The sequence below is a fragment of the Ursus arctos genome, unplaced genomic scaffold (genome assembly GCF_023065955.2).
Source record: "Ursus arctos isolate Adak ecotype North America unplaced genomic scaffold, UrsArc2.0 scaffold_27, whole genome shotgun sequence".
Classification (NCBI taxonomy): Eukaryota; Metazoa; Chordata; class Mammalia; order Carnivora; family Ursidae; genus Ursus; species Ursus arctos.
The window spans coordinates 13,303,652-13,329,866 of record NW_026622952.1 but is presented as its reverse complement, the minus strand read 5'-3'; the positions used below and the strand labels follow the sequence as shown (position 1 = coordinate 13,329,866).

Genomic DNA, 26,215 nt, shown 5'->3' with positions numbered 1-26,215 from the left:
CAATGACCACAGACCTACACCACGTCACGTCATAGTGCATATCGCAAATATTAGATCCAAGGATACAGTATTGAAAGTGGCCAGGGGAAAGAAAATCCTTCCGTACAGAGGTAAAAATATCAGAATAACGTCAGACCTGTCTACAGAGACCTGGCAGGATAGGAAGGGTTGGCAGTGTATTTTCAAAGCTCTATCTGAGAAGAACATGCAGCCAAGGATCCTTTATCCAGCAAGGCTGTCGTTCAGAATTGATGAAGAGATGTAAGGAAATTCCAGGATCAGCAGAAACTGAAGGAATTCGTAACCACCAAACCAGTCCTACAGGAGATATCAAGGGGGATTCTATAAAAGTAAAAAGGCCCCAAGAGTGATATAGAACAGAAATTTACAATCTATAGAAATGAAGACTTCACAGGCAACATGACATCATTAAAATCATATCTCTCAATAATCACTCTCAATGTGAACGGCCTAAATGCTCCCATAAACGCCACAGGGTTGCAGACTGGATAAAAAGACATGACCCATCCATTTACTGTCTACAAGAGACTCATCTTGACATAAAGATATATCCAGACTGAAAGTAAAAGGATGGAAAATCATTTTTCATGCCAATGGACCTCAAAAGAAACTTGGGGTAACAATTCTCATATCAGACAGATTAGATTTTAAACTAAAGACTGTAGTTAGAGATACAGAAGACCACTATATTATTCTTAAAGGATGTATCCAACAAGTGGATATGACATTTATAAATATCTATGCCCCCAACAGGGGAGGAGCTAGATACACAAGCCAACCCTTAACCAGAATAAAGAGACATATAGATGATAATACCTTAATAGTAGGGGACTTCAACACTCCCCTATCAGCAATAGACAGATCACCTAAGGAGAAAATCAACAAAGAAACAAGAGTTATGAATGACATACTGGACCAGATGGACTTCATAGATATATACACAACACTACACCCCAGAACAACAAAATACTCATTCTCTTTGAATGCACATGGAACTTTCTCCAGAATAGACCATATACTGGGTCACAAAACAGGTTTCAACGGATACCAAAAGACTGAGATTATTCCCCGCATATTCTCAGACCACAATGCGTTGAAATTGGAACACAATCACAAGGAAAAATTTGGAAGAAACTCAAACACTTGGAAACTAAGAACCATCCTGCTCAAGAATGATTCGGTAAACCAGGGAATTAAGAAGGAGATTAAACAATTTTTGGAGACCACCAAAAATGAAAACACATCAGTCCAAAACCCATGGGACACTGCAAAGGCAGTCCTAAGGGGAAAATACATAGCCTCACTCAAAAGAACAGAAAAATCTAAAATGCGGTTTTTATATTCTCACCTCAAGAAGCTGGAGCTGGAAGAGAAGAACAGGCCTAACCCACGCACGAGAAGGCAGGTGATCAAGATTAGAGCAGAGATCAATGAATTAGAAACCAGGAGCACAGTAGAGCAGATCAACAGAACTAGAGGCTGGTTCTTTGAAAGAATAAATAAGATTGATTAACCACTGGCCAGACTTATTCAAAAGAATAGATAAAGGACCCAAATTAATAAAATTATGAATGAAAGGGAAGAGATCACGACCAACACTAATGAAATAGGAAGGATCATTAGAAACTTTTATCAACAGCTTTATGCCAATAAATTAAACAGCCTGGAAGAAATGGATGCCTTCCTAGAAACCTATAAACTACCAAGACTGAACCAGGAAGAAACTGATTATTTAAACAGACCGATTAATTATGAAGAAATTGAAGCAGTGATCAAAAACCTTCCCAAAACAAGAGTCCACGGCCTGACGGTTTCTCTGGGGAATTCTAACAAGCATTCAAAGAAGAAATAATACCTATTCTCCTGAAGCTGTTTCAAAAAATAGAAACAGAAGGAAAACTACCAAATTCATTCTATGAGGCCAGTATTACCTTGATCCCCAAACCAGGCAAAGACCCCATCAAAAAGGAGAATTAAAGACCGATATCCCTGATGAATATGGAAGCCAAAATTCTCAACAAGATCCTAGCTAATAGGATCCAACAGCACATTAAAAGGATTATCCATCACGACCAAATGGGATTCATCCCTGGGATGCAAGGGTGGTTCAACATTCACAAGGAGATCAGTGTGATAGATCATATCAACAAGAAAAGAGCCAAGAACCATATGATCCTCTCAATTGATGCAGAAAAAGCATTTGACAAAATACAGCATCCTTTCCTGATTAAAACCCTTCAGAGTATAGGGATAGAGGGTACATTCCTCAATTTCATAAAAACCATCTATGAAAAGGCTACAGCAAATATCATTCTCAATGGGGAAAAGCTGAAAGCCTTTCCCTTAAGATCAGAAACATGATAAGGATGCCCACTCTCACCATTATTATTCAACATAGTACAAGAAGTCCTTGCAACAGCAATCAGACAACACAAAGGGATAAAAGGTATCCAAATTGGCAAAGAAGAAGTCAAACTGTCTCTCTTTGCAGGTGACATGATACTCTATATGGAAAACCCATAAGACTCCACCCCCAAACTACTAGAACTTATGGAGCAATTCAGTAATGTAGCGGGATACAAAATCAATGTGCAGAAATCAGTTGCATTTCTATACACGAAAAATGAGACTAAAGAAAGAGAAATTAGGGAATCCATTCTATATATAATAGCACCAAAAATCATACGTTATCTCAGAATTAACTTAACCAGAGACGTAAAGGATCTATATTCTAGAAACTAAAAATCACTCTTGAAAGACATTAAAGAAGACACAAAAAGATGGAAAAATAGTCCATACTCATGGATCGGAAGAATTAACATAGTTAAAATGTCTATGCTACCCAGAGCAATCTACACTTTCAATGCCATCCCGATCAAAATACCAATGACATTTTTCAAAGAACTGGAACAAACAGCCCTTAAATTTGTGTGGAACCAGAAAAGGCCCCGAATCGCCAAGAATTGTTGAAAAGGAAAAACAAAGCTGGGGGCATCACGTTGCCGGATTTCAAGCTATACTACAAAGCTGTGATCACAAAGACAGCATGGTACTGGCACAAAAACAGACACATAGACCAACGGAACAGAATAGAGAACCCAGAAATGGACCCTCGGCTCTTTGGGCAACTAATCTTTGACAAAGCAGGAAAAAACATCCAGTGGAAAAAAGACAGTCTCTTCAATAAATGGTGCTGGGAAAATTGGACAGCTACGTGCAAAAGAATGAAACTTGACCACTCTCTCACACCATGCACAAAGATAAACTCCAAATGGTTGAAAGACCTCTTGTGAGACAGGAATCCATCAAAATCCTAGAGAAGATAGGCTGCAACCTCTTTGACATCGGCCACAGCAACTTTTTTCATGACACGTCTCCAAAGGCAAGAGAAACAAAAGATAAAATGAACTTGTGGGACTTCATCAAGACAAAAAGCTTCTGCACAGCCAAGGAAACAGTCAAAAAAACTAAGAGGCAGCCCATGGAATGGGAGAAGATATTTGCAAATGATACTACAGATAAAAGACTGGTATCCAAGATCTACAAAGAACTTCTCAAACTCAATACACAAGAAACAAATAAATCATAAGATGTGCAGAAGATATGAATAGACACTTTTCCAATGAAGACATACAAATGGCTAACAGACACATGAAAAAATGTTCAAAATCATTAGCCACCAGGGAAATTCGAATCAAAACCACACTGAGATACCACCTTACACCAGTTAGAATGGGAAAAATTGACAAGGCAAGAAACAACAACTGTTGGAGAGCATGTGGAGAAAGGGGATCCCTCCTACACTGTTGGTGGGAATGCAAGTTTGTACAGCCACTCTGGAAAACAGTGTGGAGGACCCTTAAAAAGTTAAAAATTGAGCTACCCTATGACCCAGCCATTGCACTACTGGGTATTTACCCCAAAGATACAGAAGTAGTGAAGAGAAGGGCCATATGCACCCCAATGTTCATAGCAGCATTGTCCACAATAGCTAAATTTTGGAAGGAGCCGAGATGCCCTTCAACAGATGACTGGATTAAGAAGATGTGGTCCATATATACAATGGAATATTAGTCAGCCATCAGAAAGAAAGATTACACAATATTTGCAGCAACATGGACGGGACTGGAGGAGATTATGCTAAGTGAAATAAGTCAAGCAGAGAAGGACAATTATCATATGGTTTCACTCATTTATGGAACATAAGAAATAGGAAGATCAGTAGGAGAAGGAAGGGAAGAATGAAGGGGGGTAAACAGAAGGGGGAATGAACCAAGAGAGACTGTGGACTCTGGGAAACAAACTGAGTGCTTCAGAGTGGAGGGGGGTGGGGGATTGGGATAGGCCGGTGATGGGTATTAAGGAGGGCACGTATTACATGGTGCACTGGGTGTTATATGCAAATAATGAATCATGGAACATTACATCAAAAACTAAGGATACACTGTATGGTGACTAACATAACATAATAAAAAATTATTATAAAAAAATAAAATAAAATAATAAAAAAGAAATGGAAAAACATCCATGCTTATGGATTGAAGAACAAATATTGTTAAAATGTCTACAGTACCCAAAGCAATCTACACGTTTAATGCAATCCCTATCAAAATACCATTAACATTTTTCACAGAGCTGAAACAAACAATCTTAAAATTTGTATGGAACCAGAAAAGACCCTGAGTAGCCAAAGTAATGTTGAAAAAGAAAGCCAAAGCTGGAGGCATCACAATTCCGGACCTCAAGCTCTATTACAAAGCTTTAATCATCAAGACAGTATGTACTAGCAGAAAAACAGACATGCAGATTAATACAACAGAATAGAGAACCCAGAAATGGACCCTCTACTCAATGGTCAACTAATTTTGGACAAAGTAGGGAAGAATATCCAATGGGAAAAAAGTCTCTTCAACAAATGGTGTTGGGAAAATTGGACAACCACATGCAGAAGAATCAAACTGGACCACTTTCTTACACCATACATAAAAATAAACTCAAAATGGATGAAAGACCTAAATGTGACAGAGGAATCCATCAAAATCCTAGAGGAGAACACAGGCAGCAACCTCTTTGACCTTGGCTGCAGCAACTTCTTGCTAGACATGTCTCCAAAGGTAAGGGAAACAAAAGCAAATATGAACTATGGGACTTCATCAGGATAAAAAGCTTTTACATAGCAAAGGAAACAGTGAACAAAACTAAAAGGCAACCTATGGAATGGGAGAAGGTACTGACTTATCAGACAAAGGGTTAGTATCCAAAATATATAAAGAACTTATCAAAGCCAACATTAAAAAAAAAAAAAAATCCAGTCAAGAAATGGGCAGAAGACATAACTGACATTTCTCCAAAGACATACAAATGGCCAACAGACACAAGAAAAAATGTTCAACGTCATGAGGCATCAGGGAAATACAAATCAAAACCACAATGAGACACAACTTCACATCTGTCATAATGGCTAAAATGAACAACTCAGGAGACGACAGATGTTGGCAAGATTGCAGAGAACGGGGAACCTCTTACACTATTGGTGGGAATGCAAACTAGTTCAGCCACTCTGAAAACAGTATGGAGGTTTCTCAAAAAGTTAAAAATAGAACTACCCTACGACCCAGCAGTTGCACTACTAGGAATTTATCCAAAGGATACAAACATAGTGATTCGAAGGAGCACATGCACCCCAATGTTTATAGCAGCAATGTCCACAACAGCCAAAATATGGAAAGAGCCCGGATGTCCATCGATTTATGAACAGATAAAGAAGATGTGGTATATATATACAATGGAATATTTCCCAGCCATCAAAAAGAATGAAATCTTGCCATTTGCAGTGACTTGCATGGAACTAGAGGGTATTATGCGAAGCAAAATAAGACAGAGAAAGACAAAAACCCTATGATTTCACTCATATATGGAATTTAAGAAACAAAACAGATGAACATAGGGGAAGGAAGGAAAAATAAAATAAGATGAAAACAGAGTGAGGCAAAGCATAAGAGACTCTTAACTATAGGAAACAAACTGAAGGTTGCTGGAGGGGAGGTGAGTTGGGGGGATGGAGTAATTGGGTGATGGGCATTAAGGAGGGAACATGATGTAATGAGCATTGAAACTAACAGTACAATACATGTTAACTAGATTGAATTTAAATAAAAATGTTTAAAAATAATTTCTATGAGTCTACCTTAATGAATAGTAATTCTATATAAATAGGAAAGTGCATGGGGCGCCTGGGTGGCACAGCGGTTAAAGCGTCTGCCTTCGGCTCAGGGCGTGATCCCGGCGTTCCGGGGTCGAGCCCCACATCAGGCTCCTCCGCTATGAGCCTGCTTCTTCCTCTCCCACTCCCCCTGCTTGTGTTCCCTCTCTCGCTGGCTGTCTATCTCTGTCAAATAAATAAATAAAATCTTTAAAAAAAAAAAAAAATAGGAAAGTGCAATAAGAACAAACAAAATTGGTAAAAAAAAAAAAAAAAGAAAGAAAGAAAACAGGTAATATTAACCTCTGTGGATCTTCCAATTTTTTCAAAGTGTCAGGAAGACACTTAGCCAGACCCATCATATCCTCAGAGATTGAAGTCAATCGTTTCTTCACATCACTAGGTAGCATTTCCTCCTCTGGACAAAAAGAATCAATGTCAATTTTCAAACCACAAAGCAAAGGGATTTATTTAGCCATTTATTTAAACACATTTTCAATTTCTTTCCTTAAGTGAATTCCAAAACAGAAGAACTTCCTTATTCTATCTCCTTATCACCTTAATCATTTTACTTTCCTTTTAGATTTTTGTTACTTGAATTTTAGAATAAATTCCAAATGATCTACATTCATACATACTACAACCAGTGGTTATCAAGCTAAGCTGAAAATCGCAGAAATGAGAATCTGAACCCATCTACACTATTTCAAAATATTAGTTATGAAACATAATTTGGTAAACATAACCTGAGTCAACAGCCATGCCTCACTTCCACTCTTACCAGTCATGACCAAAATAAAATGCAAGCCTTTCCAATCAGCAATCATCTTCCAAACTCTCAACTTTATTCTGTCTGGTACATCCCTCTCCATCTACGCCACACCTGCCCTCCTTCCTCGAACCCCTACCCTTGCTTAGAGTCTTTTATAGCTCATCGCCATTTTCTCTTGTCCTTCAAAAGTCCAGCTCCTCTGAAGCATTGACATAGGATTGTACCATCTGCTATTCCTGACTGCTGCTATTGTGACCTCAAAATCACATCCTTTCGTTCATTGAAGATTTTACTGCCTGGTTCACTGTCTTGCCCTTCACTACTACTCCCATGATAATTCCACCTAACATGTGGCCTTTTCAGTGCTTTGATCCTTCCATTTTCAACAATCTTTTCCTCAGCTGACCTCAGCCACCCATTCCTAGAGTCATTTCACCTTATAATTGCCAATAAAGGCACTACTTCCAAACTTCAATTGTAAGCATTCTATCTTCTGAACACCAGCATGCTGGCTTGCTTTCCAGGATGCCCTCCCCAATACAACTGTTCTTTCACAATTTCAGAACCAAATTCACTGATCGTATCACATTTTCCACACACCTTATCCTTCCCACTCCCACTCCCCACCATGTCTTTTTTTCCTTTCTTGCCATTTTATAATAATCATTCCGTTGTATGGACTCTGACCTCTTTTGCTCCTTCCTCCCTCCATGGTACTTTTTATCTAGGAAAACCCCTACTCTAATTAAACCCAAATTTTTTACCTACTTGATGCCTATACTCAAAGAGTTGACTATAGCTAAAGATAAAATACAGCCAAGATGATTCAGCTTGCTTTAAATTCATGACACAGATCTCAAAGGAACCCTCAGTAGTGACTGTTAAATATTCTATATTTCCCACTTTCCTACTATCAAGATGACTATTTCATAACTCCTTCTTTCTCGCCAACCCTCTAACATCTGCTTGCTCCTCCTTTTACTCAGGGAACAACCTCACCCCTCATTATGCTAAGAAGATAGAAAAAGAAATCTACCTCATCTTCCCCCCAATTTGCTAATTAGTCTGTGCTTACAGAACTACTCTCGTTTACAGCAAAATTCCATGAAAGAGTTGTCCACACGCATGGTCTCAAATTTCAATTCCTATTTTCCCTATGCTGACTCCAATCAAGCCTTCACCCCCACCAGTACAGCACAGCTGCTTTGAGAAAAGTTACCCGTGGCCTCCATGTTGTCAAATCTAATTGTCAGGTCTAGTTCCTCATCTTCCTCAGATACTCAGCTATTTAAAATATTTGATAACTTCCTCCTCCTCTCAGCACTCCATCTTTCACTACTACCCCTTCTCGGGCCCTCTTCACCGCGCTCTCATCTCCCTGATCTCTAAATGTCAGTGTGCCCTCAACATCAATACTTGGGCCTCCTCTGTTCTTTATTCCAGACACTCCCTCTTTCATCTCATCTCCTTTCACTGCTTTAACTGCCATGTGTATCTCGATGTTTCCCAAAGTTACATCCCCAACCTCAAACTTTCCCCTGAACTCCAGAATCACGTGTCCAACAGTGGTATCTTCTTGGATATCAATAAGCATCTAAAATTTAGCATATCCAAAACTGAAATCTAGATTTTTCTCACACAAACCCACTTTTCTATAACCTTTCCACCATAACTGATCCTTCCATTAACTCAGCCAATCCAACCGAAATATCTTGATCGTCTTCTCTGTCTCCACATCTCACCCTTTATGGAGAATTCACTGGCAAATCCTTTACAATATATACCTTCAAAACATATACACAATCTACCACTTCTCACCATCTCTACTGCTACCAGCCTAATCCAAACAATCGTTATCTCCTCCTGGGACTACTATAGTAGCCTAACAGACTTCCCTGCCTGAACACTTGCCCTTTTATAGCAGCCAAAAAAATCTTTTTAAATTAAAATTTAATCATGTCATTCTCCTGCTCCAAACCCTCTAAGGGTTTCCCATCACTCTGCTTTGTATTTATCGTAATTAATAAAATATGAAGCCATAGTCACCACCTATAAGGCCCTAAATGACCTGGCCCAAGCTCCTTTTCTATCCTCATTTCCTCCCACTCTGACCCTTACTCATTTTGCTTCAGTTATCCTCACTGTTCCTCAAATAAGACAAACAATCACCCTCAGACACTTAGCTCTTTCCCCGATGCCTGCTACATTCTTCCCTCAGATATCTACATGGCTCATTCACTCATTCCTGTGACATGAAGTGAAGGCACTTGGTCTCCTGTGTTCAGTGCACTTCCCCCACAAGTGAAACTATGCCTGACTCATAATAAACACCCATCAAATATGTTATATGAATGAATGAATATCCCCTTTCCAAACCAATCGTCTAAAAATGAAGTTGTTTACACATACTTTCTCACGTTCCTTAGATCTAATAATTCCTCTGTTCACCTTGATTTCCACTCACAGCACTCCACTACTCCATTCTTGATCTACTTATAGCACCTTCATGTTCTCAAAGCCTGTGGACCCTTTTCTGTTTTAATGGCACATGCCCCAAATAACTACTCTCTCCCCGAGACACTTTTGTCACCCAATTCACCAAAGCTGCTGGAGTAAAAGGTTACAAATGGTTGCCACGTTGCCAAAACTGATGATTAAGTCTAAATCCTCAGTTTCTCAAACACTCAGCAGGACTTAAAACAGGTTGATTACTCCTCCCACGTGAAGCATGCTCTTCCCTTGGCTTTCCACACACTGTATCTCCTAATTGCCTTCTATGCCAATGGATGGCAACTCCTTTGCTGTCCCTTCCACCATGCAAACATGAAGTACGAAGAGTTTCTCAAAATTCTTAATCCCAGTTCTTTATCTCTAACAAAAACTGTCCTCTGAGCTACAGCCTGGATATTGAACTGCTGCCTGGCCACCTCCACCTTGCTTGCTATACGACAGCCCTCCTTCCTTTAACATGTCTAAAATCAACTGTGACTCCTCAGCTCTAAAGCTTGCTCCTTTTCTTCAGTGGTTTTCACCCCTGTTAGTCATGGCAACAACAGAGGAATGATCCTTGACACATGGCTCTCATCATCACACCAAATTCTGCTGACTCAACTGCTCTATTAAATGTATTTTGAATCTATCCCCTTCTCTCCATTCTCAATAAAACCATCCAAGCCGGGTCACCACTGCCTCTCCCTTGGATTGCTCTCACAGCCTCCTAACAAGCTTTCCCACTGTGACTCTTGCCCTGCTACAATCCATTTTCTACTGTACAGCCCAAGTTATTCTTTTTTTCTTTTTTTTAATGTAATTTATGTCACTCCTGCATTTAAACCCCCCAATACCTCTTAGGAGGAAATAAACTCCTCATGTAAACATGGCCTATCTGTTTCCTTGTTCTGCGTCTCTATCCCTCACTCCGTCATCTTCAATAGTTCACCACACTGAACTACTTTCAGTTGCCTATCAATATTATGATCTCTTTTTGCACCGCTGTTTCCTATGCCTATAACACTTTTCCTCTATTCTTCCGCTACCTAATTCCTGTTCCTATTTCAGGTCTTGCCTTAAACATCACTTTCTCCAGGAAATACTGCAATACTTCCAAATATGCATTACATGGCTCTCCTATAAGCTAAACACAGCGCTTGTGTTCATCTCTATATGCCCTACAAACCTGTGGACTTCCCCCTGAGGAAGCAGATCAGGAGTGTCTTGTTCATTACTGAATCCCCACATCATAAAATGCTCAACAATTTTTAATAAATGAGTAAGTGTATTTTTATCTGCTATATCGTTTAGTGTTTATTAGCCATCCTCTTAGAGTAAGCTAATATTTTAACAGGGAGAAACAATGTGCAAATATCCTTTTATTTTCTGATGTTATAATCCACTTTAATTCTTTAATAAGAAGAAAAAACACAATTTTATAACCAAAGGTGGTCATTTGAAAATATCATGTATAAATACACCAGAGAAATTAAACAACAGTGAGGCTGATACCTCTGACTTCATAGCAGAAAGGGAGGAAGGGAAGGAGAAAAAAAAGAAAGAGTGGTAATCATTGTTACAATTCACTAGAATCATAGTCAAGGTACCTCACTTAAGATGTCAAAATATACTCACACATATAACGAAATAAAGAATAAAAGTGAGGGTCAAACAATACAGTAGTATTCTAGTAGCTTCTAGTAGAGACATAAATATATGTTACTTTAGTTAAGAAATATCTTAAACATTTCCTTAGAAGCATTTTAATCAGAGACAAAATTACAAGTATAACCTAGAAGTAATTCTACAAACCACAAATTCAGAAAACCATGAATCCCCTCTGTTGAGTTTAATTCTGTTATGATCTAAATAAGTTCTATATTGTTCTCCAGATCAGCTTCAAAAACATATCATCCACTCAATTTAAGCAAGATAATTTCTAGCCACAGTACCTTTGGCTATAGAGTTAGCAAGCTCTTATCAGAAGTGGCTTTCCAGGGAAAGAAAGAAAGCATAAGGAGTCTTCTACGTTATTAGGTAAAGAAGGAGGGTCTATTACAAAGGACATGAATCCCTTCTCAATGGCAATTACAAGGGTAAAATATAATTTTATAAGAGGAGGTCACGTATATCTTTATTTAGCAAAATCACTCATTTTTTTTTTAAGATTTTATTTATTTATTTTGACGGAGAGACAGGCAGCGAGAGAGGGAACACAAGCAGGGGGAGTGGGAGAGGAAGAAGCAGGCTCCCAGCGGAGCAGGGAGCCCGATACAGGGCTGGATCCCAGGACCCTGGGATCATGCCCTGGGCCGAAGGCAGACACTTAATGACTGAGACACCCAGGTGCCCCCAAAATCACTAATTTAATTAACATCTTAACAAACGCAATTATTTAAAATCTCCAAAAGAAGCTACAAGAATAGGAATAACAGGGGCGCCTGGGTGGCACAGCGGTTAAAGCGTCTGCCTTCGGCTCAGGGCGTGATCCCGGCGTTCAGGGATCGAGCCCCACATCAGGCTCCTCCGCTATGAGCCTGCTTCTTCCTCTCCCACTCCCCCTGCTTGTGTTCCCTCTCTCGCTGGCTGTCTCTATCTCTGTCAAATAAATAAATAAAATCTTTAAAAAAAAAAAAAGAATAGGAATAACAACTCTATATAGATCAATACAGGTGCTTGTAGTATTCCCTCCCTCTTAGTGCTCACAGCTATTCTATGCAATAGGTATGTGGCTATCGTCTACATTCCAAGCATGGGGAAACATGTAAATCTCAAGTCACGTGGCAGGGATTCCCCTTTGATTTCTGTGACATGAAAGCCCATGTTCTTCCATTCTACCATGTAGGTCTGCTATCACTGACCTATTGAGACATCTGAGAAAAGCACTGAAGTTGAACAAAGTGGCCATACTTTTTTGGAGAAAAACAGCAGTTATCTTACCCTAGAAAAAAACTTAGAAACTTAAACCAGAACACTATAAAGTAACGTGTACACTTCAACTATTTATAGCAAGGATATAATAATCTCCATACTGGGAGATAACTGGTTGTGTCACTGATGTTATCAAAATCACAAAGCCCCAACTAAAGAAGCCTAATGAATAGCAAAAGAAGTGACAAAGCAGGAGTAAGTCCTCCTCTGCCATGAGTAACGTGCCTGAAACGCTAATCTTTGGCCAGAGAGACCTCACACCCTAATGTCAACATGGTTCAGACACTCAAGAAGTTGTATATAAACAGTTTGCACATGTGTAAATATTGATTTTTTGGAGATAAACCTCACAAAAGAGTGAATTCAAATTCTATCCTTTATTTTCAGAGCACCACATACCTTTTTTATTTATAGCAAACCTTTGCACAGCATCACCTAAAATCTCTAATTTTCGATAAATGATGAGACCAGCCTATAAAAAAAAAAAAAGTACACTAAAGATAACCAAAATAAAGCTATATGTCCCACTTGAGAAAAATCCAAAACAGTGACTCCCAAAGGACCCAAAAACCTGCATTCAACCTACTATGATACACAAAGATCTATGTCTTCATTAAATCACCATACCAATTTTGAGAATGGAGAAAATAAGCTGATGCGCCTTAAAAGTTTAAAATTTTTATCTTTTAATATTCAATATTATAAGGAGTTAGCCAAATCAAACAACTTAAAAGTGGGACTCCAACAAAATACAATCAAGTAACAGAAATCTATTTTGGAGACACAAAGCCACTCCCCCGCATCTCATTAAATCAGGTGTGAATGTTGGCATATGAACAGCCCTCCTTCCAGGCATTGTTAACAGGACCAACCAAGTCACACACTGATTTTTCATGAATAAAAATGCTACAGAACTTGCACGAGTTCTCCACAAGTCCTACGATTTTTTTTAACAGAATGTAAAGGAAAATTAATCACCCTCTTTTCTGAAAAAATTGAATTTTTTTCTGTTTTAAAAAAAAAAAGGAGTTTCCAGGCCTAAAAACAGATACAAAAAAGGAAACAAGATATTCATGTACAAATGAAAGTATAAATTAGGGAAAAAGAAATCCACAGGGACATAAAATATATTTCCTGAACAAAACAAAAACAAAAACCAAATAATGCTAAGATAAGTCTAAATTTCAGTATATATGAATATGTAAATATGAAAAAACACAACTAACAGAAGTGGAAAGCTAAATTTGGAGGTAATTTTCCTAAATTTTTAGCACATTTTAAATGTAAATATAAGAAATAATTCCAGTTTCAATATAGAAACTATCTATAATTATTTTTATTCTGAAGTTGCTTATAAATTAAATACATCATCAATACCATTTGTGTTTGCTCAGCCTGTGTTTATTAGCTTTCCGTGTTTTCAGAGAGAGTACGTTTATCACATACAAATTGGACATTATTTTGGCTTCATGACAATAAAAACTATTAGCACTGAACAATCTATTGACTGGTACTTGCTAATTAATATTGAGAATTATCAGTTTCACTGAATGTCTTCTTAAGCATTTTTAATGCCAACCTGATTTAGAATATTTTAGTTGAGTTTGCAACCATTACAACAAAATTTTTCTAAAGTAATTTATTATAAAGTTTAAAAAACACATCATAAAGACCTTTGGTACATACATACGCATCAGTGGCTGCATATAGTTTCTGATCCTCAGTGAGAGGAAAATCATTCCAATTGCTACAGCGGATAGATCTGTCTTTCAGAAGTTGTTTGCCGAAGAGGTGTTTAACCAAACCATTGAGGCTCCAGATCTCTGTACATTTCAGCTAGAAGTAATGAAAATCAATACTGTAAAAAATTATTTCTTTCTATTTTCAGATATTCCTAAATACCACCAAATGCCCATGCCGCAAATAATGTTGGAAATGTTATACCAAAATACAAGGCAGAGATAGTCCTTAATTAATTTCCCATCACTAGAAACCTCATTTGCAGTCCACATTATAAGAACTGAACTCCGGAATTTCCCCAATGTAGGTATTAAAATTCTTGGACTATGAAAGTATTATTCATGTAAAAAAGCTGGATTAGGTTGGTATGCTTTCTATCCAGTCCAATGACTATTTGACTAAATATGAGAATTTAACTTAATGACTACATTAATAAAATATATGAAATAAGGGTGATGGAATGGATGGCCAAACCTCCACTAAGCGCATCATACCACAAGAGCTACATTAGGCTTTCCCTTAAAACAAATTTTTTAAAAATAAAAAAAATAGAAATTATTGGTATAAATGCATCAAAAGGAAAAACTTAAAATACAATATGTAAATTTACAAATATATGAAATAAAGTGAAATAGTACTAAGGGGGGGTGCTAGCTTAAAGAAACTTCTCTAAGGCAATGGATTAGAACTGAAGGTTTTCATCATGGAATACTCATTTGGGATCTCTTTATTGTTACAATAACATACAGCTTAAATTATTTTTTTCAAAATATTTAACATTCAGACAGATGGGACATTCTGTGAAACACAATCTTGTTTATGAAAATAATATATGTATTACATCTACCTTTTTTTTTTAAGTTTTTATTTAAATTCCAGTTAGTTTACATACAGTGTAATATTGGTTTCAGGTGTCCCAATATGGTGATTTAACACTTCACACAACACCCAGGGCTCATCACAACAAGTGTACGCCTTATGTCTACCTTTTCATTGGCAACATCTGTCAGCTCCACAACATTCTTCAAATCAATGTCAAAGTCACAAAGAAGCTTCCGCTGATCTCCTTTGATTCCTACACCTGCTTTTTTAATTGCTTCATTTTCAAGCAACATTTTTAATCCCTGTGGAAAAACTGTAACATTTTATTATTATTTCCATAGGTTCTATCAAGTATTATTGATTTTCTACTTTTTACACATTCTATGTTTATATTTAAATTTATGTTTATGTTAAGCATAAATTCTGAAACATATTCACCTTGAGTATTTCTTTTTTTTTAAGATTTTATTTATTTATTTGAGAGAGAGAGTGAGCACAGCGGCAGAGGGAGAAGCAGACTCTCCACTGAGCCGGGAGCCCAACATGGGGCTCAATCCCAGGACCCCCCATCATGACCTGAGCCAAAGGCAAATGCTGAACCAACAGAGCCACCCAGGCACTGCTACCGTGAGCATTTCTTTTCTTACCTAAAGCAAACTCCTGACTGATAAATGACAAGAAAAACAACTGGTTTGAATACTTCCTCTGATAACATTAACAGTATATTCCTGGTCACTTCGCCTGTCTAAACTTCAGTTCTCTACCGTCTAAACCAGTAATATCAATGCCTGATGGAGATATTGTAAAAATAAGTAAAACAGGGATATGAATGAATCAGATGAAACATGAATATTTCAATAAAGGTAAGGTGATGAGAGAAGCACCAGCTAATTGAAAAGTTTAATTTTATAGGGATAAAGCTGACATAATACAACTATTAACCATATAAAAATGAAACAAAGAAAAGAGATACCAACCTGACATAGAAGAAATATGAAACAAGTAACATTTGCTCTCAGACACACATAACTGAATCAGGGCAACTCTGTTCAGTTTCCCTTTATTGTACACTGGTGGCCATTCCATGTCAAATCCTACCACACCTCCAGTAGACAGATTTATGCTAAAGGGGGAAAAATAGTTCAAATTAATTACATTAAATTTTTAACTTCTATATAACTTCTGCATTCCAAAAATTAAGACAAACCACAAATGGTAGAAGATATCTATGATACAAATACCTGATAATGAATGCCCAGAAAATATTAAAAAGTCCTTGAAAAGTTGGTAAGAAGACAGATAATCCAGTAAAAAGAAGAAGAAGGAGAAAGAGGATGGAGCGGGGAGAGGAGGAGGAGAAAGAGGAAAACTATGACCAGGCAATTCCCAAAAGAAAATCCAAATAGCCAATAAATCCTAATAAATATGCGAAGACATGAAACCTCACTTGAAATCAGATGCAAATTAACTGATACAATTTCATATATCTATGAGTGGCAACAATTAAAGCCTCACAGTATCAAGTGCAGAAAAAGATATCTACCTGTGGGACTGCTCAAACACTGGTGAACGTAAATTGGTAAAATCCTTTTAGGAAAGGCTTTGATAATATTTAGCTGAAGATGTATACATACTATGACCCACAAGTTTTTTCTCATAAATATATCAAATTCTCAGATGAGCACAACCAGACAGATGTTTAAGAATGCTCATTGCAGGAGCACCTGGGTGGCCCAGTAGTTTAGGCATCTAACTCTTCATTTCAGCTCAGACCATGATATCAGGGTTCTGGGACTGGCCCTGCATCAGGCTCTGCGCTCATCCGGAAGTCAGCTTAAGGTTTCTCTCTCCTCTCCTTCTGCCCCTCCCCCCACGCACACTCCCTGGAGTGCACGCTCTCTCGTGCTCTGTAAATCTCTCTAAGTACATAAATAAATCTTGAAAAAAATAATAATTTGCTTTAAAAAAAGAATGTTCATTATAATACAGTTCTTAGTGGCAAAAAAGGAAACAAACTGTATTTTCACCAACAAAAGAATGGACAAATTCTGGCATATGGAAACAATTAAATATTATATAAAAATTAAAATAGAACTACATATACCAAAAAGAAAAATTCTCAAAAAAACATAAAATGGTGAGTGAAAAACACAAGTGGCAAAATATACATATAGTCTGATAGTACTTTTTAAAGTTTTTAAATGGGCAAAATAATAGCATATGATATTTGGGGATATAAAAGTATAGATATAATAGAAAACATGTGAGGGAATGTTAAACATTGAACTCATGGTAGAAGTTATCTCAGAGAGCTGCAGAGGGGAGAATCAGAAAGGAAATATCTGGGGCTCCAGCTGTATTTTATTGTAACATTTCTTAATAAAGATTTGAAGAAAATGGATATTAAGATTTGCTAAAGCTAGGGTTTTTGTTATAGTATTTTCTATTTTTGTTTATATGTGCCTATTTTATAATTTTTAAATTAAAAACATGTATCACAAAAGAATCTCAGCTTCTGCTTTGGGCCAAGATGGAGTAACAGTAATCAGACATACCTTTCCTCTATGAACAAACGGAAAATTGGACAAAATAGCTAAGCAACAGTTTTCAGACACTGGACAATAGGCAATACAGGACTATGCTCTCTGAGGGAAAGGAAACCATGAGGAAGCCCTACAGCTGCCCCTGCTTTCTATCTGGAACGCTTTCCAGACAACAGAACAGGGAGAAGTCAAAGCAGAGCACTGAGGTAGGGAGACAGGGTTCAGAGCCAGAGAGGCTGAGGGAGCTGGAAGTAGTTTCTGGAGAGGAGGGAGCTAGGAAAGAAAGAGGCTGAACAAAGAACAACCAGGGAATCATCAGATGAACACTTCCTAGGGCTCATATGCAGGGCAGAGGCATTAAAGTTCTGAAAAGTCACCTTAGAGAGTCTTGTTGATCGCCTGGGGCAGTCAGCAAAGACTCCATAAGGGTCACACCTTATTATAGGGCTAAATTATTCCCAGAGTAAAGACTCCTACCAACCTGCCCTGGTAAAGCTTAAAAATAAAGGCTCAAAAGGTAAAGGCTGATCTTCAGGTAACTTGACTGCATGAAAAAGCGAAGCTCTTTTCTTTGAAGAAAAACAAGCAAATCCAACGTTCAACAAGTAAAATCACAATGTCCAATCAAAACCGCCAGCATCAGGAAAATGTGACCCCTAACCAGGATAAAAATCATTTCATAGAAAAAATAACATAATGGAATTAACTGACGAGCACACTAAAACAGCCATTATAAACATGCTGAATATGTTCGAATATTTAAAAGAAAACACGAATGTGAGAGCCAAAATGGAAGATATTTTCTAAAAAGAAACAAATGGAACTTCTGGAGATAAAAAATACAATAAAATTAAAAATTCACAGGATGGGATGACAGACACTACAGAAGGAAAAAAAATGAACTTGCAAACATAGCAAAAGAAACGATTCAAACCAAAACACAGAGAGAAAAAGAATTAAAGAAAAACAATAAAAGACTGAAAGAGAAGGGAACCCCATGACCAATGACATAGTATTAAGCAATCCATCCTGTGTGTATAAAGGGGTGTATAAAGGCGACCAGGAGAAAAGAGTAACAGGATGAGGGGGAAAAAAAAATCTCAAGAAATTTTTTAAATCTGATAAGACTAGAAACCCACAGATCCAAAAAGCTCAATGAACCCCCACACAGGATGGCGACAAACCACACTACACAAAGGCACATCATCATCAAATTGTTGAAAACTTGTGAGAGCAAAAATCTTTAAGGTAGCCAGTGGGGGTTAGAAAAAAAAAGCCTGCCTATCATAATGCACACAGAATTCATCGGAACTCCATTCCTCAAATCACTTATGCTTATTTCCTTTACATATGTAACGCTACAGCACTGACAAAGGTAAGATGGTGGAGTTAACATACAATCATAAATGACAGACTTCCCTTCTCTGTCAGTCAAATTCTGTTCTATATAATGAGACCCAAAAGTGGCCAGTTAACTATAGTAGGAGTGAGAACACCTGAATACTATTTCTAGAATTCATCTACCACCAGGAGAGCATTAATAAATAGCTTAACTTACCTCTGTATCTTTTAACCATTGCAATGTACAACAGTTAAGGGGGAAAAAAAAAAAAGGTATAACAACTTCAAAAAAGATCTGAATGAATCCCTACTTCTTCTCCTTGTAAAATGTTTCAAGAGCCTTGGACTGCATTCCTGCATAGTCCTAATTTAACAACACAATTTTTAAAAATACTAACAGTCATTTCTAATGTTCTTCTTAGGAATCATTTGCTATAATTGTTGCTAACTCAATGCAACAGAGTTGATCACAACCATTATTCACTACTAGGTTGATATTTTTAATGAAATACAAAAGGGGCATTTGGAGGTTGAATAATTCTTGCATTTTTTGTCCTACACTGGTGAAATAAATAATGTGTTCATTGGTTCACTGGTGAAATAAACAATGTGTTTATTTAAGTATTTAAGTATCGAAAGTAACAAAAATTAGCTAATAGAAAGGATTATGAATGAACAAACAGGTACATTACACATTTAATCCAGTGATTTTAAGATTTTTTTAACGTAAAATTAGAACTTGTCAAATGATATTTTACATGTAGAAATGATTATCTACGGAACACACCTGAACTGTAAAATTCAGTATACACAGTTACCTTCTAAGGGTCCAAATTCAAATGAAACTAGGAAATTCAAATCTCTTACCTAATATCTTCTGATAGAAAAGAACAATCACTAGCTTCATAACTATAAACAATGGATCCAGTAAATTCTAAGAAAGGGAGGTCATCTTCGAAAACACTCTTCTGAAAAGATGCCTTGAGTTAAATAAAATTCAAAAAAAGGCACAAATAAATTTCACATTAAGTAAGAGATGTTCATGGAAAAAGTTCAGTGAAGCACTCAATTTATAATTCTAAGTTTTATCAACTAATATTCTATAGACTAATGAAGTCATAAGGACAATGTAGCAAAAATAAAGCCATCCACTATAAAATTATTTTTCTAAAAAGCTTATTTGCAAACTTCTCATCCTATTTTCATAAGAGTACCTATTTTATTAATTTTTTTCTTTAATTATAATAGTATTCTAGATGTAATAATGTTGCCTTAAATTGCTGAAGAGTTGACTAGTGGATCTTGAATCTATGAAAACTTAAACTTGTTTACCCATAAAAATCCACCAAAGTAAATACTGCCTAAATTACCCAAATTAGAACAAACTAGTAAGGTCAACCATACAAACTAGACAAAAAGGTAAAATACAGAGTAAGAATTCCCATTTTGTAAACCCCATTAAAATTTAACCAATCACACAACAGCAACTCTATCTTAAATGGTGACCTAAGTTTACAAGTGAAGACTGATTTTACAGTAAAATTTACACTAAATTTCCCATCTGAAAGAATAACTGGTGAATCACATACCTTTCCTTCTACTGCAGGACAGGTCTCATTCTGCACAGACATCCATTCAGGAAGTTTCCGCTGCTGTGGAGTTGTTCCCAACTTTTTTTCATTCATCTTTAATAGGCTCTAGTTGCAAAATCCAAAAAACAATTACTCTGTGAATAAATACAGTGCAATCTTTGAAAGAAAACTCAAGAGAGAGGCCTGTGGATATGACTGAAGGACCAAACATGCATTTTTAAAGTTATGGCGTTTGGCCCACATATAGGTTTTAAGAGCTGGAATTGCAAAACAAAAGGAAACAGATATAATGTGCTGGATCTAATAATTATACATTTAGTAGTATTTCCTCTTTTTAAAATAAGTGAGCCAATTTACTTGAGTTCTAAGGTTCTAGTAGTTTCAAAATCCTGTTATTCTATGACTTTGATCCTTTCAAAGAATAATCTTTATCTTATTACCAAAGTCAATCCTTGGGTGTGTAAATTCTTACAGATTTTGACATCTTTAATTTTCTTATCATCTGTCCTAAGATCTAAGTAAACTCAGCAAACTGTTGGACTTGTTCACAAGTCTACTTGAAAAATGAATTTTTAGACAGAGAACAGCTTTTCTATATTAAGGGTTTTTTTTTTATTAAGCTCTTGGCCTACTAAGTGAACAAGTTTCTCTAAGAGTTTCACAGAGGATATTTTCAAAAATCTGTTACTAGCTGTGAGGGCTCTGCTCAATGTAAACCACACGTAAAGAATGGTTATAGAAAACACAATGAATGGGAGAACCATAACAGACTCTTTTTGTTAATGGCAAATGGATCCATACCCTGGTGTGACCTAACATACTAAATTGAAGTAGCTTTAAGTTCTTAGTAAAGTCTTCACAACTCCAACCTTAGTTCCTATTATCTCAAATTTCTAGTAAAGAGGCAGCAGCTTTAAATATATACCTGAAGATTCTTATGATGAAAGATGTTAATATAAAATAATCACAGCAACCATTTATGATTTAGGGATAACCTGTTATCCCTATTGATACTTAGCACAATAAACCCTGAAGAAATTACACAGTATCAGCAGGTATCCATTTTAATTGCTCATTTTCCCAAGCATAAATCCCCAAAACTGAGAATACTGATAATTTTTAAAAGATTACTCTAGCAAAACTTTCTATATGGAACCAACTCCACCACTCTTATGCATTGGGAAGGAAAGGGTTAAGAACTAGCTAGTAATTCACTCTCCCTACTGAGGGAGGGAAGATGAAAGACTTCAACAAGGGATCCCAATAATACAACTAATGACCTCAAACCAGATGGTAGCCTTGTAAACTTAACAATGATATTTACTAGCAGAAAAATACCAAAAAGTACCTATCTAGAAAATGCTGTTTGCAAGATATAGCTCAACTATCTTGACTGCTCATCACAAATGAGCCTGGAATTATGGGTTTATTAATTTATGGCTGAAAAATGGGGAGTAGTCAAGTAAGCTGTGTAATTAAGAGAATATAAAACAGAGGAGTTCCAAAACCAACACAACTTCCTTTGTGCAATTTTTTTTTTTTTTTTGCACACATTGCTCAAAACTATTCCGTTAATCCAAAACCATAACATGTCCTATTGCAAAAGAAAAGGACATTTTTGGAATCTGTGTCTGACAGTCTGGGGATCCTCCAAAAAAAGAATATGCCATCTGCACTTGGTGCTTGCTTGTATTCTTTGAATCATTAGCAAAGTTTGGCGTTGGGTAAGATCTATGATTCACTGAATCAGAATGGACAACTCAAGTTTGGATGTTACCACTTATATTATATTAAGAAGATAAACTATGTAAAATATATATTTTATTTTATAAAACATTTTACAAATGTCAGTAGTTATTAATACATTTATATGTCACAAATTCAAAACTCTTAACAGGAGAGTTAAAAATTGATCCCAAAGTGTACTTTTACATATGCTCCATTCTTAATCTTAAAACATTATTTTTATGAAGCTGGAAAATAAGTTTTTGCTACACATAGAGTAGATAATGTGCAAAACTGCCAGAAAATTGTGGTTTCTGCAAATAATAGACAAATCTATAAAAACAACTATAAAATCTTGAAATTTTGTAAGTAATTCATTCACACTGCCAAAACAGAAATAAACTTCAGTAACTCTTCCCTGAAGCCACCTATAACACTAAAATCATTTAAATTTGAAATGCCTAGTTTTCAGACGTAAAATACTCTCTTTTGCACATAAAATTCTGTCTAGATGCTTACAGGCAAAGAATTTGAAAGTAAACTTGTTTACAGACCTAACATCTTTGTCAAATTTACTTAGATCTCAGGACAGATAAAAAGCACACAGAAAATTAAGCTTGTAGAATAATTTGCAACAAGGAAACTCTTCAAGATACCTGAGGATTTTAATCGTTGATCAGATGAAGGTTACTCTCAGAAGGGATCCGAGTCACTGAATAATAGAATTTTTTATTTATATATTTAGCTGTTAGGTTGTTGAGTATAAACAACCTAGACAGGGCTTTTTCTAAAATCAAGTCTTTCATCATTTCACAACACTTCATCTCGCACCATTAAAAGATCTTACATTCCTCTCTGAAATAAATACAGATGGTCCCTAACAATGGTGTGACTTGGGATTTTTCAATATTACAACAGTGCAAAAGCAATACACATTCACTAGAAACCACACTTCAGATTTTGAACTTGGATCTCTTCTTGTGCTAGTGACCTTCTGTGATGATGCTGGGGAGCAGCACGGAGCCACAGCTGCCGTCAGCCACACCGTCACAAGGATAAACAACCAACACACTGGCAACCATTCTGTAACCGTGCAACTATTCTGGTCTCGCTTTTAGTACAATAGTCAATAAATTACATGAGATACTCAATACTTTATTATAAAATAGTCTTTCTGTCGGATGATTTTAGCCAACTGTAGACTAATCTAAGTAAGTGTTCTGAGCACCTTTATGTGGTCAGCTAGGCTAAGCTATGACGATCAGGAGGTTAGATGTATGAACCACATTTTCAACTTCCAATGGTCTATCGGGGAGTCCTAAGTCAAGTAAGATCTGTAATATACTTTGATTTGCTTTGGTTTATACTTTCCTGGAATTATCCTGGTTATCTATCTACCATTGTCTGCTACTTTTCAATCTTGATCACTTTCTTAAGGGCTGCCCCTAAACAATATATACCTGGGATTTTTATTATTTTATTATTTTTTTATTTTTCTATTTTTTGTTTTGAATAGTCCCATTGAACATGTTTTTCAATAGGGTAATTCATCTCATTTGCATTTAGTGTAAGAACGTAAGTTTCCTCTTTCATCTTACTTTGATTAGTATTTTTCTTACTTTCTTCAGTTTTCTTACTTTTTTCATTTTTCCTGACATTCATACTCTTTTCCCATTATCAATGACAAAATGTCAATTTTTTTCCATCCTACTATTACCATACTATCTCAACAAAATAATATAATAATATACCTTCCCCACCAAGACCCTACATTTGCACTGTCCTGTTTTTACTTCCCCATCCTTCTAATTACTGTTTTCTGTTGTTATGGTTTTGGTTACAGCCTGTTAGTTTTCTTAGTATTGCTCTTCTATTTCAACAATCCTTACTATTTTCTAAACATTTATGTTATACATTTCATCATCCATTCTAATATAAACATATTTATAAATTTAAATATGTAAATATATTGTTTACTACAGTTTCCTCTTCCCTTTATCTTCTCTCTCTTGAATCCTTGTTCTGACTCAACTGTTTGTTTAGAGAACTCTTTAAATTATTTTCATCAGGTAGAATATGAAAGTAATAAACTCTGATTCCCTGCATATATGAAAATTTATTTCTTCAAATAGATAGAATGATGTGTTGGCTGAGTATAACAGTCCCTCAGTAGTCTGTAGATATTCTCTTACTGTCTTCCACCTTTTGATGCTGCAAGTAAGAAATCCATTGTTTCTCTGATGTTTTTTCTATTGTGAGTCACCTATTTCCCATCTGGGAGCTTGAAAGACTTTTAAGGATTTTTATATTTTAAGGAGCCTAATCGTAAACTCTATTCTCCTTGGGATCAGTGAGTCCTTGAAAAGGACTCCTTTCCAAGTCTTTTTCTTAAGATCAGAAAACTTTCCCCTCGATATCGGTTGAATTGTATCCCTCCTCAAAAAAAAAAAAAAAAAAAAAAAAAAAAAAAAAAAAAAAAGTGTCAGGGTCCTAACCTACAGCATGTGGCTCTTTATTTGGAAAAAGTCGTTACAGAGGTAATCAAATTTAAACAAGGTTATTACAGTGGTCTCTAATCCAAACTGAGTGGTGTCCTTACAAAAAGGGGAAATACAGACACAGAGACAGACATGCACTGAGAGATGATGTGAAGAAACACACGGAGAAAGAGCCATCTATAAGCCGTGAAGAGAAGGTCTGAAACAGATCCTTCCCCCACAGTCCTCAGATGGAAACAACTCCACCAACAACTTGACTTCGGACTTCTGGCCTCCAAAACTGTGAGACAATAAATTTCTGTTAAATCATGGAGTTGCAGCACTTAACTATGGCACCTGCAGCAAACTAATATACCCCTATTTCTAGTTCAGTTATTAATTGCCACTATCTCATCCCTTTTTTCCTTCTACAACATTTATTCACATGCTGGTGAATTTCTTCCTGCCTGGATTTCTTCTCCTAGACTCTATTTTTTCCTTCCTGACTACCATCTCTTTAATTTTGTTCTTTGTATTTTAAGATACTTCTTACACTTGACTTCCAAGATGCTAATTTCACTCCCAATGGTGATAGTCCTTTTCAGTTTGTCTACTGAATTTTTATAATGTTAAGATCTTGATTGTTAGTTCCAGAAAGTTTCTTTATGCTCTAGTTGAGTCTCCCTAAATGTGCTTATCATTTCTTTCTTTTGTAAAAGTTATAATCTAGTCCAAATATCGTTTCAATAAAACTCTCCTATTCTGAGTGTTCTTTGTTCTTCTTTCCACTGATGGTAGCTTCCTTAGTTGGACTGTTATTTTCCTTTGCCTGTAAAACTCTATTTACCATCAGCAGGTATCTGCTCTTAAGGTCCCTCAGGAAGCTGAGAATAGGACAAAGACTGTAACTCTTCCACTGAAATATTAGGAGGCAATTTCTCTATTAACAGGTCTCCCAAAATGTAATCTCAAGCACACTGAGCTCATCAGTACAACTCCTCTGGAAGTGTCTAAGACAGGAAAGATCAAATAGGCGTCCTACGACCAGCTGTTCACTTCACTCAACAAGTATCTATTTCGTTTTCAGCCATATTTGTTCTACCACAGTAATTCTACTGAGTATTTTATTTAGGGAATTATGTTTCAATTCCTTTCTTATCCTGCAATTTTCCTTTTCAACCACTTTATTTTTTCTTTTTCAAATTTTTATTTAAATTCTAGTTAGATAACATATAGTGTAATATTGGTGTCTGCAGTAAAATTTAGTGATTCATCACTTATATATAACACCCAGTGCTCATCATAACAAGTGCCCTCCTTAATATCCATCACCCATTTAGCCCATCCCCCACCCACTTCCCTTCATTAATCTTCTTCAGTTCTTTCATTAACACATTTCCTGCTGAATCCATTGAGAATACTTATTAAGACTTTTAGGGTTTTTTGTTCAGAAATTATTTTTTTTAAGATTTTATTTATTTATTTGACAGAGAGAGAGAGAGTACAAGCAGGGGGAGTAGTAGAGGGAGAGGGAGAACCTTCTCTCTCCCCGCTGAGAA

At 36.4% G+C, this 26,215-nt stretch overlaps 1 protein-coding gene across 7 annotated transcripts in view; it reads right to left on the bottom strand.

The window, feature by feature from the left end:
• The window catches only part of WRN (WRN RecQ like helicase), a 141,515-nt gene that overhangs the window by 90,461 nt on the left and 24,839 nt on the right, over positions 1-26,215 (bottom strand). For 6 of the 7 annotated variants that reach the window (XM_026508385.4, XM_026508387.4, XM_057303390.1 and 3 more), the window contains 7 exons: positions 20,452-20,559; positions 19,730-19,842; positions 15,956-16,101; positions 15,143-15,291; positions 14,103-14,252; positions 12,816-12,888; positions 6,527-6,641 (listed from right to left, as the gene is read on the bottom strand). In XM_026508385.4, coding sequence (XP_026364170.2) covers positions 6,527-6,641; positions 12,816-12,888; positions 14,103-14,252; positions 15,143-15,291; positions 15,956-16,101; positions 19,730-19,842; positions 20,452-20,559 — 854 coding nt within the window. Of the gene's footprint in view, positions 1-6,526; positions 6,642-12,815; positions 12,889-14,102; positions 14,253-15,142; positions 15,292-15,955; positions 16,102-19,729; positions 19,843-20,451; positions 20,560-26,215 lie in introns of those variants that run through there. The other variant, XM_044387510.3, reaches the window with a different exon arrangement.